This window comes from Lindgomyces ingoldianus (assembly GCF_010093535.1).
Source record: "Lindgomyces ingoldianus strain ATCC 200398 unplaced genomic scaffold BDR25scaffold_49, whole genome shotgun sequence".
Classification (NCBI taxonomy): domain Eukaryota; kingdom Fungi; phylum Ascomycota; class Dothideomycetes; order Pleosporales; family Lindgomycetaceae; genus Lindgomyces; species Lindgomyces ingoldianus.
Window position 1 is genome coordinate 340,186 of NW_022985210.1, and position 13,772 is coordinate 353,957.

Genomic DNA, 13,772 nt, shown 5'->3' on the forward strand with positions numbered 1-13,772 from the left:
TAGTAAAGGAGAAGGGAGCGAAAAAGAAATTGTAAAAATATTTGATAAGTGCAGCGATCGATTTTCCTGGTACATGGGACGTGAAGGAGGCTGAGACCCTGCAGGTTCAGTCCTCCACATCCTCATCTCTTCCAGGGTACATGATGTCCGCAATCCAAACAGCTCTGAGGTTTTGGTACAGCACAAACGCCCACACTAATGTGATAGCGATTGTCAATCCATTACCGATGAAGAGAATCACTTCATCCTGTAAGCTGTTGCCGATGGAGATGGTCGCGATAACGAATCCGGTGTTCGGGAACACCATGGCCCACCATCCCAAGTGGAAATACTTTGGCGGAGAATTGAGAACCTAGCAGCTGTCAATTACTAAGTCTGGAGTCGTACTAGTAGGGACGACTTACAGCAACGAAAGCAATCATGAAAAACCACAGAGCCAATACCCAGAGGAACAACGCCGCTACGAGTGCAAGGGCGCGCAACATGGCCCCATCGAGCGATTTATCTCCATCGAAGTTAAAGTCTTCAGGGAGAGAGTTTGCCATTCCAATAAAGGCAAGACATGAAAATGAAGGTGGGCCAACCCCAATGAACATGGCGGGTCGATGCTCGCGATTTGGAAGACCAGCCTGCATAAGACGACCGATGTAATGAGCATACATGAAAATGGCGACGGTAAACCCAAGGCCTTGGCAACCCATTCCTGCGGCGAGTATGGACATTCTAGATTGTATCGGCTGATCAGCCGCAACAACAGAGGCAATGGTGCCGGCAAGCATGACGGGGAAGATCGGTAACAGCCAGGAGGGCATCATCTTCTGGAGCATGTATGTATGTCCAATGAATAGGAAAGTGTAGTGGAATACAGCGAGCGCGAAGGTGCAGCTTGCGTATGCCCAAAATGCAATAGCCATAGTGGTTGTCAGCCACCCTCGCATCTGATGCTGCGCATCGTAAGACGCAACGACGTACTCTTGTGTGCTGGTGATGATAGTAGCAACGGATAGCCAAAATGTGGGGAAGAAGAGGCCTTCTCGTTCGTGCTTGAGAGATTCCTTGAGAGATCCCGGAAATTTCGTGAAGCGAAGGATCATCGCCGAGCAGAGAACCGTAAAAATTATAAGATTGAGGGCGTAGAATATTGCACCGATGGTAATAAGACCAGGAAATGCATGAGGCTGAATGGAAATTAGTGTTGCGAAGCCACCAGTGCTCATGGTCAATGTATACCATGCCCACGTGAAGTGGTACAGCCGCTGACTTAAGGGGAGCTTTGGCTGGTGGGGGTCCTTCTCGTGCGAATAATGCGGCGGAGAGTAGCTGTGTGTTGCTTGTTTTTCAAGGTCGACTGAATCACGAGCAGTATCCGTTGCCGTTTTCTCGATATCCCTCTTGTCTACCATGTATGGTTGCTTTCCCTTCCAACCGATCGAATGACTGGTTTGGGATACAGGAAAGTATACCTCATTCAAGATTAGGGGTCCGACCTGTACGAAGGTATTGGCGCGGTTGCTGTGGCCGGATTGATCTAGGTCGAACTGTGGATTGAAGCGTGGTTTAAATGAAGACTCGGACGAGAGGTCAGAGGGATTATATCGAGGATCCATTGCTAGTATCTTAGGAGAGGCGGCCTGCACCACGAGAGCAAAGAAATGAAAGTTCTAGAATAAAAAATGTACAAAACCAAAAAGGAGAGCAATTAGTTCAATACCGGGTCCGTTCGGAAGAGAGAATGGAACAGGATAAATAGTCTTGAGACCCCACAAGGGGGGATAAAAGCGCCAAGCACGAAGGTCCAACGCGAAGAGACCTTTTCAAATCACGTAACACTGATAGCCACTACAATCAAACAGTATGTAGTAAAGCGTATTCCTCTAACGACATATGGGTGGAGTGGAATGCCGCTCTTCTTGGCGGAGATGAAGCGTTTCTTCGAACCTTCTCCTCATACCCACCGCGAAGCTTCGGATAAGGATTTGCGCTAAATACTACAGTCTTACGATTGGCTGCGGATCGTTTTCACCTGCCGCGAAGGTTCCAAAAATGTAGTTCGTTCTTGGCCAAGCTTCAATGCCAAAGGAAAAACAAGCTCCATTGCTGTATTTAGAAAGAATGTTGATATCGGCTGATCCGAAAGCGAGTTGTGTAGTGGGACTGAGCAGAGCAAAGTGAGCTCGAATTAGTTGCAATCATATCCCGACCCGTAGGTCAACTCGTCCATGTGCTCTCGTGAAAGATGGTGGTGCAGGAAATTTTCGTGGAATGAAGTTTCTCGGCCGAAAAAGTTTGCGACGAATCTTTTGTGGAGTAAATTTTCTCAACGAGAAGAACTTTAAGATCGTCAACAATAATGAATAAACCTCAAGGTCGAGAACACAGCCGAGGGCACTAGCAGGGGTTATTGCAGCATATCAAGCGCCCTTTCAAGTATGGTGAGCCTCGCGAAGTTGTCGTCAAACAGCTTGTCAGCCTTGTCGTTCCTGTACCATAGACAATGACTGCAATACTACCTTGCCATATAAAGCATCCGAATGCTCCCGATGGCACGTCGAAACCAGGTTAATACTTGGTGCGGGAGATAGACTATTAAGACGTAATGCGGCTCTTGGTCGGTGCTTGCCGTCCGGAAAGGGAGTGAAACAGCCATGGAAACGCCCGAAGCGGATCGGTCCTCTAACGTGGAATGAGCGCGCCAAGCACCTCACACACGCGAAACACTTGGAAGGGTCAAGCCCCCACCTCTTCAAGACGACTTCGCCCCGAGTGGTAGCTTGGTATCGAAATGCCATGGCACAGAATCGCAGGCTCGTTATTTTGGGGCCAGTGAACATGTGCTTGGCATCTCCTGAAGGGTACGTGACGATCCGAAAGTGGACTCTAGATGGTATAAATCCTCATCGAGGGGTCAACTCCGGCGCATAACACAGGAGAACATCGCATAAGTGAAGTCCGAGGGATTCGCACTCCAAGGTAATGCACGTCCAAGTCGGTGTCGGGCATGTATAGCAGCACGATAACGATAGAATCTTCATGGTAGCGCAACCGAAGAGAGAAGGCATAGGAGTTCTACACGTTTAGCTGTCCCTTTTACTGCGAAAGGATGTTCCCGCAAACTTGGCGTGCTATACTAAGTGCGGATGCCAATCGGGTTCAGATCTTTTGGATGTTAAGTCTACTCTTGATAGGAGGGGGGGTTTTGGTGCACACGGGGTCGCAGGCCTTGCGCGTGCTTGAAATGGTTTCTAGATGTAAAATTATGAAGATGCATATCGCGGCTGTGTAAGTGGCGATGACCGGCAGGTGTGATGATGGTGCTGAGACTTCACGTGAGCGAAGGAAGGTTGAGAGTCGAGGCGAGATGAGTGAGGTTTCCCGGCCCGCAAGCGGGTGGCGTCAAACTCGGCCGCGGATCCGTGACAGACAACCCAAGCTTATTTTGACCGCGACAACCTCCAATGTCTAACCTAATACTTGTCCCGGTATTGCGAAAATACCCTTTGAGTTCATGAATACTTGAACAATGAAGTTATGCCAGAGAAAGGATGCTGAAGTGAGAGGACGAAGCTCTATCTTGGACTGCTGCCACGAGAGACAGGCCAGGATCAATTTCAGCTCACTTGCATTCGCTCGACGTAGGAATGCAAAATTTTCTTCAAAATACAACAATGCTAACTTATGGATGAAACTATTAGACCCGCAATAATTCGATCTTAGAAGATAAAACAATGTGGTACTTCCGAACGGAACCTCAGGACATCGAAAAAACCCTACCACCCACCATAACGAAATCTCATCGCGGACAATAAATTTAGAATAATGACAGTTACCCAGGCATATTTGCTAAAGACATCAAGTTTCAAAGGCTAAAAAAAGGCGGTTCTTCGGGGATCGTTACTATTGTGACCGGCCAGATATTCAGCACTCCTTCCCAAGCCTTCACGACCACATAGTCTTCGAAGTTCGTCAACTGAATCGAGATTCCAACGAGGACCTTAGGCGTATTGAAGATAACCCGAGTGTCGTAGTTGATCTTCTTGTCCGCCATCATGGCTTTAAATGCCTCGTGGGTCTGCGGAGAATGAGCTCGAGTTAAAACCGTTCTAACCACGTTCCCACTCACGTATCCTTCTTTGAACTCGATGATATACGCACCTGGTACATTTTCTTGTCCCGCCTCCACCCCTCGGGTTCCGATGGGCCGCGAATCGATCGGACGGGGCTCAACTGGACGACCTTCAACCGGCCGTCCATCGATGGGACGGCCATTAAAGTCAACAGGCCTATCACCAATGTCGCCCGCAATCGGCGCAGAGACCGGAAGGCCAGCGACAAATGCAACTAGAACAAGGAAAACACAGAAGATCTTCATGTTTTTGAAGGACGTTACTGGTCTGGATCTGAGCAGGATATTTCGGATATCTGCAGTGGCATGCGCTGAACTCCCATCATGCCCAAGCTTGCGTAGACCCTTTATACTCCAGACTCGGAGGCAAATCCCCGGGATTGCGATCCAAATTACCCTGGACAATATGATCTTCGATATTCGCGATGAATCTAGGAGATATGCTGAATATGGGTTGGCGAATGGCCTTCAGCCGAATACGAGCCGCCAGATTGAAAGGATTAGGATCCATGTGGTCGGGTATCGATCCATTGCACTCTCAGTAGATGAAGACCAAAATAGTGCCTCCCTTCGGACAGTGCGATGATAGATGAACATCACTCTTGATGATTGGGCAAGGGTAACATTCCATTCCGATTATTCGGTGAATTCACAACTACGTGATCTTGATCCTAAGTGCTCTCTTGCGACACTTCAAGATAAACTCGAGGTGCAATGTGCAGCGAACCAATCTAACTACACGACAATAGCCTTATCAGGCCACTATCGCTGAACGGGGAGCATATCTCAACGCACGAAAGGAAGCTCATTTGACATTTTCTGTCCATGGACATCCAGACTCAAGCAAAGAGAGGTATAGGCATATTTTAGAGGAAAGACTGGTATTGCTGCAGCAACTATATCTGGCGAACAAGTCAAAGCCTTCGTGACGAACGGGGTCGCGGTGTCTGACGCATATGTGCGAGAAAGTCCAATACAACCTCGTTCAAAGTACGTGCAGGTTGCTTCTCATACTCCTCCCGCTTTCGGCACCCCAGCAAGCACATTCATCCCCTCGGTCCCCGTGCCTTTCATTCCTTGTCACCTTTGCCTCAATTCAAATCACCATCTCCAACAGCGCCAGCCAATAACGCCAACCTCGAAGAAATCAGAGCCACACTGTCCTCAAACAAATCCAGTCCCTGTGTCGCATTGTAGGATATCAGACTCTTGAGCGTATACGTTCATGCTTGGCAGCAAAACTGGTTGCTCAGCATCATCTTCCCAGCAAAGATCATTCGCCCACAAAAACCTAGCCATCTAGCTCGCATATTGACATCTATTAAAATGAGTGTGGAGATCCTAGCTGGTCGAAAGATGGAGGGTTAATGTAACATGATGCTGCTAGAGATGTTGATGACAAAGGAGAGGAACATACCGACATGCCATCGCGGTTTCGTGAAGTCGACATACCAGCCAAGGAACAGTATAGTGATTAACCCCAACTCCGCTGGCTGCCAATTCTTAGTTCACTTCCTCGATAGAATAATCTTCCAGCCCCCTCAGCTACTTGTTCATGATGGTGTTTGTAGAAACTAGCTCCATGTTCGAAGCAAAAATCCATACTAAAATTAGAACTCACCAATGCCATGTTCCAATGGCTCTACCGATAGTGCTCCATCCAATTTGACCGCGGGTCTTATTCACATCTAGTAGCCGTTCCATGGCAATTGCTCGTTCTACGAGAGTGAGATCTGCCTCTTCAACGACTCGGCATTTTTAGGGAAGCAAGGATATCCGTACGCTGCAATAGAAATCGTGATCGAGAATCGGCGATGAAAAGTCACCACCATCTCGCGAGCCTGTGTGTTTCCCATTCATACTATTGTAAATTCCGCTTCGAGGGAAACCCAAGAACCTTATGCTGGCTCGACCGCTAGAAGTAAAAATCGCTATGCTGCAACAAGGCTCTTCCTTTCCATATGAGCTGTTTAGGATTCATCGTTCAACGAAGAGCGAGTATTCAAAGATAACCCGTAAAAATCGTATTAATATGGCGGGCTCAGGGCAATCAACGAATGCAGTGCTTAGCGTAAGTGATCTCATGCAACTATAGCGACAGATGCGAGGGGAAAGGACTTGCATGATATAGCTAGTGGGGAGTTGGTCGAGGCGTAGCCTTGTGGAAGGCTGGGCGGTATCGTATGAAGGACAAGGGACTAGCGGAACGGTTTTACTCCTATTGACTTAGCTCAATTACGTTCCTTGGAATCCACCTTCTATCATACCGGATGTATACGAGCTATTGAGATTTGTGCGGCCATGGCAGTTAACCCAGTATATCACACAAAAATGTAGGCCATGAGAAAGAAGTTTGGCTTGACGGTGAGACAGCGCTCCCCCTTCGTATCAGTCGGCTGACTCCAGATAATTTCACGGTGAAAATCTCCAGGGAGCTGGATTTCAGAGTCCTGATGTCAAGGTTCAGTGGACAAATCGCGAATGAAAGAGCGAGGTGATGTGAGACGAGGCTCTGGGGGACACCATTGACTAGAGATATGGATGGGCTCATCCTTCAATCTAAAGATATTGTATCATCGCAGGAAGACCTTCGTGAATAAATATCAAGATACCCTCCAAGGCTGCGTTGACTGATGCGGGTACTCTACTAAGTGAAAGTTGTGCTTGGGATGGTGCCCCCAAACGTTCGGCTTGGTGCAGGTATTAACCGCAGATCCATGTTAGAGGAAGATAAGCGTGTGATCAACCTCCTCTGACTGTGATAGGCTTACCTAACTCCAAATATATTCATATCGAGTTGTGACGGCGCTGTTTCTCGGGAGTGGTACTGCGTTCCCCTCTCATGCGGCCACTCGCTTGGGTCAGTGGGTGCGCGTCGTCTATCCCAGATCCCAATGTTGTTCGAGATATATACGACCCTTGGAAATGGCATATAAATTCCACAAGAAACTTCTAAGGAAAAGTCTAGATGCGTTAGGAAGTAAGGAAGAAGCTTTCGCTACAAGAGACCACGATAAGTACAACCTGGACGCTGCACAGTGCTAAACGAGCCCTCTTTCCCACCACTAACGACAGGTGATCGTGTCTTACGTTTTCGTCTTTTTCCGATATCATAGTAACTCATATATTTAGTGCTACGGGCCGATATGGCTCATCTCGATCTCTCTGAGTTCGACAAGGCAACCGAAGCGCGGTCGTGACGGTGGAGACCATGTTAGAAAACTGTCGTAGGTCCCGGACGGATTTCTACATCTCGTGAACCACGGTATCGGTCGCAAGACTTACAGATACCACACGAACATTAAAAAAAGCCGCCTTAGGTCTTCCATTCATGGGGAAAGGCCATGGTTCATAATAAAAGCGAAGATAAATAAAGGGCAATTTGGCGACTTTAAGTCGTGATACTTACGATCCGCAAATGGGCTGTTATGCGTAGATGCGGGACAGGTGGATACGGAGTTAATGTTTAGCAGTCTTACATGAAAAAAATTATCGATGGAATTAGCCTTCGGAGATCGAAGAGAAACAAGCCGACATTCCACCAATGCCCCGGCCCTTAGACTAGAATACCAAAGACTTACCCCCTCATCTCGGCTGCTCTAGTCCTCTGTTTTGAACCCACCGTTGTCCTGTTACTCTAAAAAAAAAAAAGGAGCCAAGAGCAGTATCTCCATATAAACTTAAGGCTTCAACTTACTAACAATATTTAGGAAGGATTTTCTGATATAGTAGGAATTGTGTTAAGATTCTGATGTATACAATTTTGGCGAGGGGAAAAAATAAAGCCACAGCGGTTTGGACAGACAGATTCTTTCTTTTTGCTCCACGTTCTTCTTCAGCGGTACTTGAAGCATCTCTTCGAAGCACCTACCTACCGTAATGCCCTTAATATCCTCATATCGGACTCCAGGTTCTCGAAACTGCTCCAACAACCCCACCACCGCATCTTCATTCGGCTGCAGAAAATCAGCATCCCAAAAGGTTCCTTGCCTCCCATGTTGACCTATGAATAGTACTCTTCTAGTGTCCCCCAATGGCCATCTTCAGGAAATCTCCAATGTTAACGACGAAGGTTCGATTATCCGCGACTGAATGGAAATTGATTACGTCGTCGTTAGAAACTTTGAGAACTGGTTCGGTGGTTGGCGAATACTATACGCAAGTAACTGGCAGGAATCTCTCCGGGCGTCTATTCATATACTGGGAGAACTGGCGTGTGGCGGAGTCGAAGTGATCCCCCGGGAAGGTTAAGAGTCAGCACAGAGATAGGAATCAGGCACTTTGCGAAGAAGGGCATGTGCATGTAGTAGTGGTAAATGGGAGGACGAAATAAAGATGCAAATGGCAATGAGAGCCATTGGTTGCGAGGCTTTGGCATCGTAGCCTGCGGACAAGAATCGCTTTGCTCAGCATCCATTACGTCTTCGCCTATGTAACCCCAATACTTCTCTCTCACTGATATGGGCTTCCACTTCGGCCTCTTCTGGCAATGCACGCAATGTCCTCGAAAGTCCCATGGCATACGTGATCAGGGATTTCATTGTTCACTGCATAAAAGGAGCCGACATCGCGACACGCTATCCCCACTTCTTCCAGCCGATTCCTATCCAGAATATCCGAAGATAGCAAGCGGCTCATATCGATACTTGAAAGTTCCGCAAAGGTCGGCTCAGCGGCAGCGCCTGTGAGAACCGGCCGACTTCCATGTACTCTGACATCATGGTAGTGAAAGCATTCTACGAAATCGCAGATCATCATCTGATAATACCGGGGACTCCAGAAATAATAGATATGACGGGGCTTCAAACCTCACGATTTTGATAATTGATGAGGGGTTCAGAGGTGGCGTTTCTCCTTGCAGGCAAGAGGTCTCAGGATCTGATAGGCCAACTCCGTCACTAAACCACGCAAAGGGTTTATCAGGCCTTGATCGAATCTATCTTATACGAACCATTTCTATCGCTATCTCTTATATTGGTTAAGGACAGAAGTCTAAGAGTACCCCCCAACTTATAGCGCTCTGCAGCTCCCCCTTCTCCACCACTTCGCCCCCCCTTGGTCCCCCAATCTGTCCTTCTAATCCTAGACTAAAGCACGATGTGAATGCCGAATTTAAGCAGATTTCCGCACATAAGCCACTGGGCCGTCATAGATATGCCTCCCTTTGAAGACATAGAAGCCGGAAGAGAAGATGACGGTTGATCCAAACATTAAACAACTCCAGTTCATCAAATCGGGAGTAGGCATAACTACTGGCGGAAAGAATGACCAGAAGAATACGAAGAACAGAAAAGCAATGGAGATGATATTGATCGGGAGACCCCACCGACCCAGCTTGAATTTCGATGGGAGAAGCGGTTCACCACGGATACGCTTGTACGCAATGCAAGAGATCGAGACCGAGTATGAGATGAGATTCGCGGCTGAACCTAGCGATCCAATGCTGTTCAGGGCGACAGGAGAACCGAGGTTAATGAGAGACAGGAGACATGAGATCGTGAAGGAGAACCAGAGGGCGTTGAGTGGTACGTCGTACCTCGGTGAAATCTGATTGAAGTTAGCGTAGTTTGGAGGATAGCTCGTTTGGGAACTTACTTTTGCGAAGACCTGGTGGAACGGAATGCCCTTGTCTCGTGCAAAGGCAAATAGCTGACGAGAAGAAGTGGCCGTGGTGGTTACGTTACAAAACAAAAACATGAAAATGACGACAAAGCCCATAGCGGTCGCACCGCCAGTGGACTTAGTCGAGTTATAAAATACGTAAAGGTAGGGCTGCCTGGTCGGCGATGCTAGCGCGTCATCTACGCTGCCGATGACCATGCAGAATGTGATGATCATTATCCAACCCATTGCCCCATTGGTCAAAATCGTCCAGATCATAGCTCGAGGAAGGGTCTTGGAAGCATCTCGAAGCTCTTCCGACATGTGCACTGCAGCATCACCCCCGAGAATGGGCATCGTAGATCCTATCATACCCACAAGCGTGGCGACGCCCATGTTACCCCATCCGCCACCGTCGTTGAAAGTCGTAAAAGTTTCATGAGTGTTCCCCACAGGGCCAGAGACCCAGAGCACGGTTAGGACAGCGAAGAAGCCGAAAATGTGAACGACTAAGACAAGGGACTCGATCAATGGAAGCTTCTTCGCCAAGAAGACATTGAATACAACATTCATAGCGGATACGGCGACGGTGAGTAGTGTGCCGTGCCAGGCTTCGAATGTATAGTTAGGGTTGTTGAGTGCGATCAGACCTTGGATCTGTACAGCTGCAATGAACGCGGACACTGCGGCACCAGTTTGCCATCCAAGGATGCACAGCCAACCTATTGAGATGTAAGTTTAGGTCCAGCGAAAACGCCGATTAAAAGTACCGATCATATAACTCAAGACTTTCTGATATTTTGCTGGAGCGAACTCGCTGACCTGTTAAGTCGGATTAGACGTAATTATCGATGGGAAAGGGGCGATCGCTAACCCAATGATATTGCCCTCCCGAGGTTGGCGCCATTGATCCCATCTCCGCCATCGATGTGTAGACGAAGGTCAATCCAATCCAGACGAACAGAAAAGTCCATATCAAACCAGCTGTGCCACCGTCAATGAGGCCGATTGCTGACGTTCTAGCAACAGTCAGTAAATGCTCCATTGTGGACAAAGTTTACTTAGTATTATATACCCAAGGACCCATTCCCAGGCTCCCATAAGGACCATCGTGAAGCCATACATGGACACGAAACGAAAGTTCCGCTGCCTTGAATTAGAGCGAACAAACGTAGCCATAGAGACGGATGGATCTTACCCTCAGCTCCTGGACTTTCCCCATCCTCCACATTGCATGTCTATCTGCACTTGTGCCCTTCTTAACTGACACCACGTCGGACTCATCTTCGCCTAAGTCAACGTCGTACGTCTCTGCATTGACGCTGGCTTCTTTCTTTTGCTCGTCCATGACCGTGGTCTCTGGTAAAGCGCGCGATGTTTTGGTTGAAGCGCGGTGTTTGGGTTGAAGGAATGAAAAAGACGGAACGTGCGGGCAAGGCCTTGTAATAACGTACCTAGACGAGCAGTGTTCCTGCCCCAGGTGCGGAGTCTTCGAGGACCGTTGGTCGACGGAATGCGGCTGTGGGGACGTCCGAGTTGCCGGGATATCAAGGGTAGATAACGACTTCGCGGGATTATCCTAGAGAGAACTTCGACACGGCTCGTCTGCGGGAGCGGAAGCGGAAGCGGAAGCGGGAAGTATTGGTGTGAATGAAGAACGCGCTTAAATCATGCAGGTGGAATCCTCCTAAGGAAGCCGAGTACGATCCGGTGTCGGCCGTGTGCAGTTCCGCAAATTGGCCCCGCGCGATATGCGTCCTTTCAGCGAATTAGACATCAATATGTCCCGCACCTAAGGAACGCCTCACATTGGCGAGTGAACAACTCGTGTCGTGCATCGTGCGTCGTCGGGATAGCAGTCGAACAGTGTAAGACCATGATTGTTCTCAGCTCTGGCCCCTCCCTCCGTGCGGCACACCGCTTGAACAGTGTGCTTATGATTACGATCCACAATGATACGATTCTTACTGACGGTGTAATTGTTTTTTCCTGCGCGGCACATCCGTTTAGGCCGAGGGGCGAAGAAAAGGTTGGTGATAACGCGCGGCGCTAACCCATGCACGCCGAGGGGTATTGCCTGGTAGCTTTTTGTGTAACAAATCTTTTTCCAGATGGAGGCTGCATCTTCAAGGCAGACCCAAACGGTCAAATTCCAAAACTCCAAATCCCAACCAAATGGTCCGGCTCAGACGCACGGGACAGCTTCTGGGGCAGGACCCAACAGTCAGGAATCAGGATTCACGGAATCTCAAACCCACCCAAATGGTCGGCTCAAGCGCACAGCGTCGAGATATTGTTCCTTTTCTCTATTAACACAGCGTGAGTATTCTTGCTTTATTCTTATAAGGGAGACAACCCATGACCTGTTAGAAGTACTCCCCTGATATCGCGTTTGTCGTTCTCCACTTCGACTGACCTCCAAGATGGATACCTCACAGACAACAACCGACACATCCAATCGATTTGCCCTCATTACGCACGAAAACATTTCTGGATACCTTTGGATCGCAAGTATTCTTTGCCCCATCTATGCATTCCTTGTCATCTTCATACGGTGGCACATTAAATGGAATTTATATGGTTTGGATGATGCGACAGCAACTTTGGCAACAGTACGTCAGGCTGATCCTTACAACTTGTTGAAACTGACGATGATTTAGTTTCTGCAACTAGGAGGATGTATCCCACTGTTCCTCGCGATGAATCATGGATTGGGGAAAAGTGACCGTCTCGTCGACGCTGCAGTGATAGACGAGGCTGGAAAAGTAGGGTCTTCTAAAAACTTTTGTTGCGAGTCTAACCTGCAGAGCAGACAACCTTTATTGCCCAGATCTTTCTCCTTGCCTCCCTAGCTACGGCTAAATGCTCCGTTGCGTATCTACTGCTTCGTCTGTTTACACGGGACCTGGAAGTCACCCGGAAACCCTGGCTACTATGCAATGGCACACTGGCCCTCACGATTGTATGGGGAATAGGGTCTATTATTGCTATATCCGCTGGATGCCAACCCTCTGCCTTGCTTCAGGACGGTAGCCTCAGCCATTGCAGCAACCAGCTGACGCGTTGGCGAGTCATCACCTGCTTCGATATTTTCATCGAGCTCCTCCTCATCCTTCTCCCAGTTTTCTTTATTTGGCCGATCCAAATGAAGCGGTACATCAAGGTCCAAGTTGTGATCGCCTTCGGACTTCGAGCACCCGTTATTGTATTCACTGCAACACGTCTACATTATATCACTTCATACACGAATAGCACGAACACACGATATTCAATAATCCCTGCTCTGGCATACCTGCAACTTGAGGTATTCTGGGCACTGCTAGCGGCAACCATTCCTACTTTGAAGGCGTTCATGAGGTCATTTAATTCCGGGTTTGGAATGGAAATTGATCTCGACGGGTATGGCTCCGTCTCTGGATATCATCAAGGAAGCATTCCGTTGCAGAGTCTTTCAAAGTCAAACACACGTCACGGGACTTCACCCTCGAGATTCGGCCGGAAAACGCGAGAAGACAGTTCCGCGTTGGATGATACCAGGGAGGAAGTCTCGAAGCTTGTGGGAAGCAGTATCCGACCCGACAATGTTGGTACCCAGACTTCAATCTATCACCCGGAAAGAGCCAAGGGAGCAAATAGTGTTGGGAGTGACGGAAGCCAGGAGATGATAATCAAAAGAGAAGTGCAGTGGACGGTATGGCACGAGGAGTCGAAACCATGAGGAAGGGCACAAAGCGACGGGATCGGATCAGAATCGGAGGGTTCGTCGGCTTGTACAACATTCTCCCATTCAGTATCTTACAAAAGCGTTACAGTACGGTTTCAACAGGGCAAAATCGGGAGGCTTGGTTTGAATCTGCTTTGGGATCTCACAAATGATTCTCCTTTTTCCTCGGCGGCGTTATTGCCACCACGTCCTAGAGCACAAGTCAAGTTCAGGATGGTCAGTTCACCGCAAAAAGTAGACGAATGCAATTGGGTACCGCTAGAACGGTACGTGGCTGAATACTTCACCTCTCGCACGACTGCACTATCTCTACCGACAGGGATT

The 13,772-nt window shown here is 48.4% G+C and overlaps 6 protein-coding genes across 6 annotated transcripts; 1 reads left to right on the plus strand and 5 right to left on the minus strand.

Annotated features, from left to right (window-relative positions):
- Window positions 1–106: 106 nt before the first annotated feature.
- BDR25DRAFT_329391 (uncharacterized protein) lies at window positions 107–1,403 on the minus strand (the record flags this gene model as incomplete). Its single annotated transcript, XM_033692452.1, has 2 exons — window positions 107–352; window positions 405–1,403. The coding sequence occupies 2 exons, from the start codon at window positions 1,401–1,403 to the stop codon at window positions 107–109; spliced, it is 1,245 nt and encodes a 414-aa protein (XP_033540961.1).
- Window positions 1,404–3,473: 2,070 nt separating this feature from the next.
- On the minus strand, window positions 3,474–4,369 carry BDR25DRAFT_346906 (uncharacterized protein; the record flags this gene model as incomplete). Its single annotated transcript, XM_033694201.1, has 2 exons — window positions 3,474–4,069; window positions 4,121–4,369. 2 exons carry the CDS (start codon window positions 4,367–4,369, stop codon window positions 3,857–3,859), a joined length of 462 nt encoding a protein of 153 aa, XP_033540962.1. The 3' UTR covers window positions 3,474–3,856.
- Window positions 4,370–5,857: 1,488 nt separating this feature from the next.
- BDR25DRAFT_381792 (uncharacterized protein) lies at window positions 5,858–6,644 on the minus strand. The gene is made up of 2 exons (XM_033697733.1): window positions 6,379–6,644; window positions 5,858–6,348 (listed from the first exon to the last, which is right to left on the minus strand). Exons 1-2 carry the CDS (start codon window positions 6,386–6,388, stop codon window positions 6,101–6,103), a joined length of 258 nt encoding a protein of 85 aa, XP_033540963.1. The 5' UTR covers window positions 6,389–6,644; the 3' UTR covers window positions 5,858–6,100.
- Window positions 6,645–8,363: 1,719 nt separating this feature from the next.
- BDR25DRAFT_381794 (uncharacterized protein) lies at window positions 8,364–8,998 on the minus strand. The gene has a single exon (XM_033697734.1). It carries the CDS (start codon window positions 8,879–8,881, stop codon window positions 8,576–8,578), a length of 306 nt encoding a protein of 101 aa, XP_033540964.1. The 5' UTR covers window positions 8,882–8,998; the 3' UTR covers window positions 8,364–8,575.
- Window positions 8,999–9,127: 129 nt separating this feature from the next.
- BDR25DRAFT_297206 (amino acid transporter) lies at window positions 9,128–11,346 on the minus strand. Its single transcript, XM_033688988.1, has 6 exons — window positions 10,923–11,346; window positions 10,800–10,870; window positions 10,599–10,743; window positions 10,495–10,546; window positions 9,719–10,446; window positions 9,128–9,670 (listed from the first exon to the last, which is right to left on the minus strand). The coding sequence occupies exons 1-6, from the start codon at window positions 11,070–11,072 to the stop codon at window positions 9,236–9,238; spliced, it is 1,581 nt and encodes a 526-aa protein (XP_033540965.1). The 5' UTR covers window positions 11,073–11,346; the 3' UTR covers window positions 9,128–9,235.
- A 479-nt stretch (window positions 11,347–11,825) lies between these two features.
- BDR25DRAFT_99683 (uncharacterized protein) lies at window positions 11,826–13,493 on the plus strand. The gene is made up of 4 exons (XM_033699363.1): window positions 11,826–12,043; window positions 12,098–12,336; window positions 12,385–12,489; window positions 12,537–13,493. The coding sequence occupies exons 2-4, from the start codon at window positions 12,148–12,150 to the stop codon at window positions 13,440–13,442; spliced, it is 1,200 nt and encodes a 399-aa protein (XP_033540966.1). The 5' UTR covers window positions 11,826–12,043; window positions 12,098–12,147; the 3' UTR covers window positions 13,443–13,493.
- Window positions 13,494–13,772: the final 279 nt, after the last annotated feature.

Bases quoted from the DNA above. Each gene is read 5' to 3' on its own strand.
- BDR25DRAFT_381794 (XM_033697734.1), bottom strand. From the start codon at position 8,881: ATGATGATCTGCGATTTCGTAGAATGCTTTCACTACCATGATGTCAGA.
- BDR25DRAFT_297206 (XM_033688988.1), bottom strand. From the start codon at position 11,072: ATGGACGAGCAAAAGAAAGAAGCCAGCGTCAATGCAGAGACGTACGAC. The intron at 10,744-10,799 runs GTATATAATACT...GACTGTTGCTAG, and splicing joins GCCTGGGAATGGGTCCTTGG to AACGTCAGCAATCGGCCTCA. The intron at 10,447-10,494 runs GTACTTTTAATC...ACATCTCAATAG, and splicing joins AGTCTTGAGTTATATGATCG to GTTGGCTGTGCATCCTTGGA.
- BDR25DRAFT_99683 (XM_033699363.1), top strand. From the start codon at position 12,148: ATGGATACCTCACAGACAACAACCGACACATCCAATCGATTTGCCCTC. The intron at 12,337-12,384 runs GTACGTCAGGCT...ACGATGATTTAG, and splicing joins CGACAGCAACTTTGGCAACA to TTTCTGCAACTAGGAGGATG. The intron at 12,490-12,536 runs GTAGGGTCTTCT...CCTGCAGAGCAG, and splicing joins TGATAGACGAGGCTGGAAAA to ACAACCTTTATTGCCCAGAT.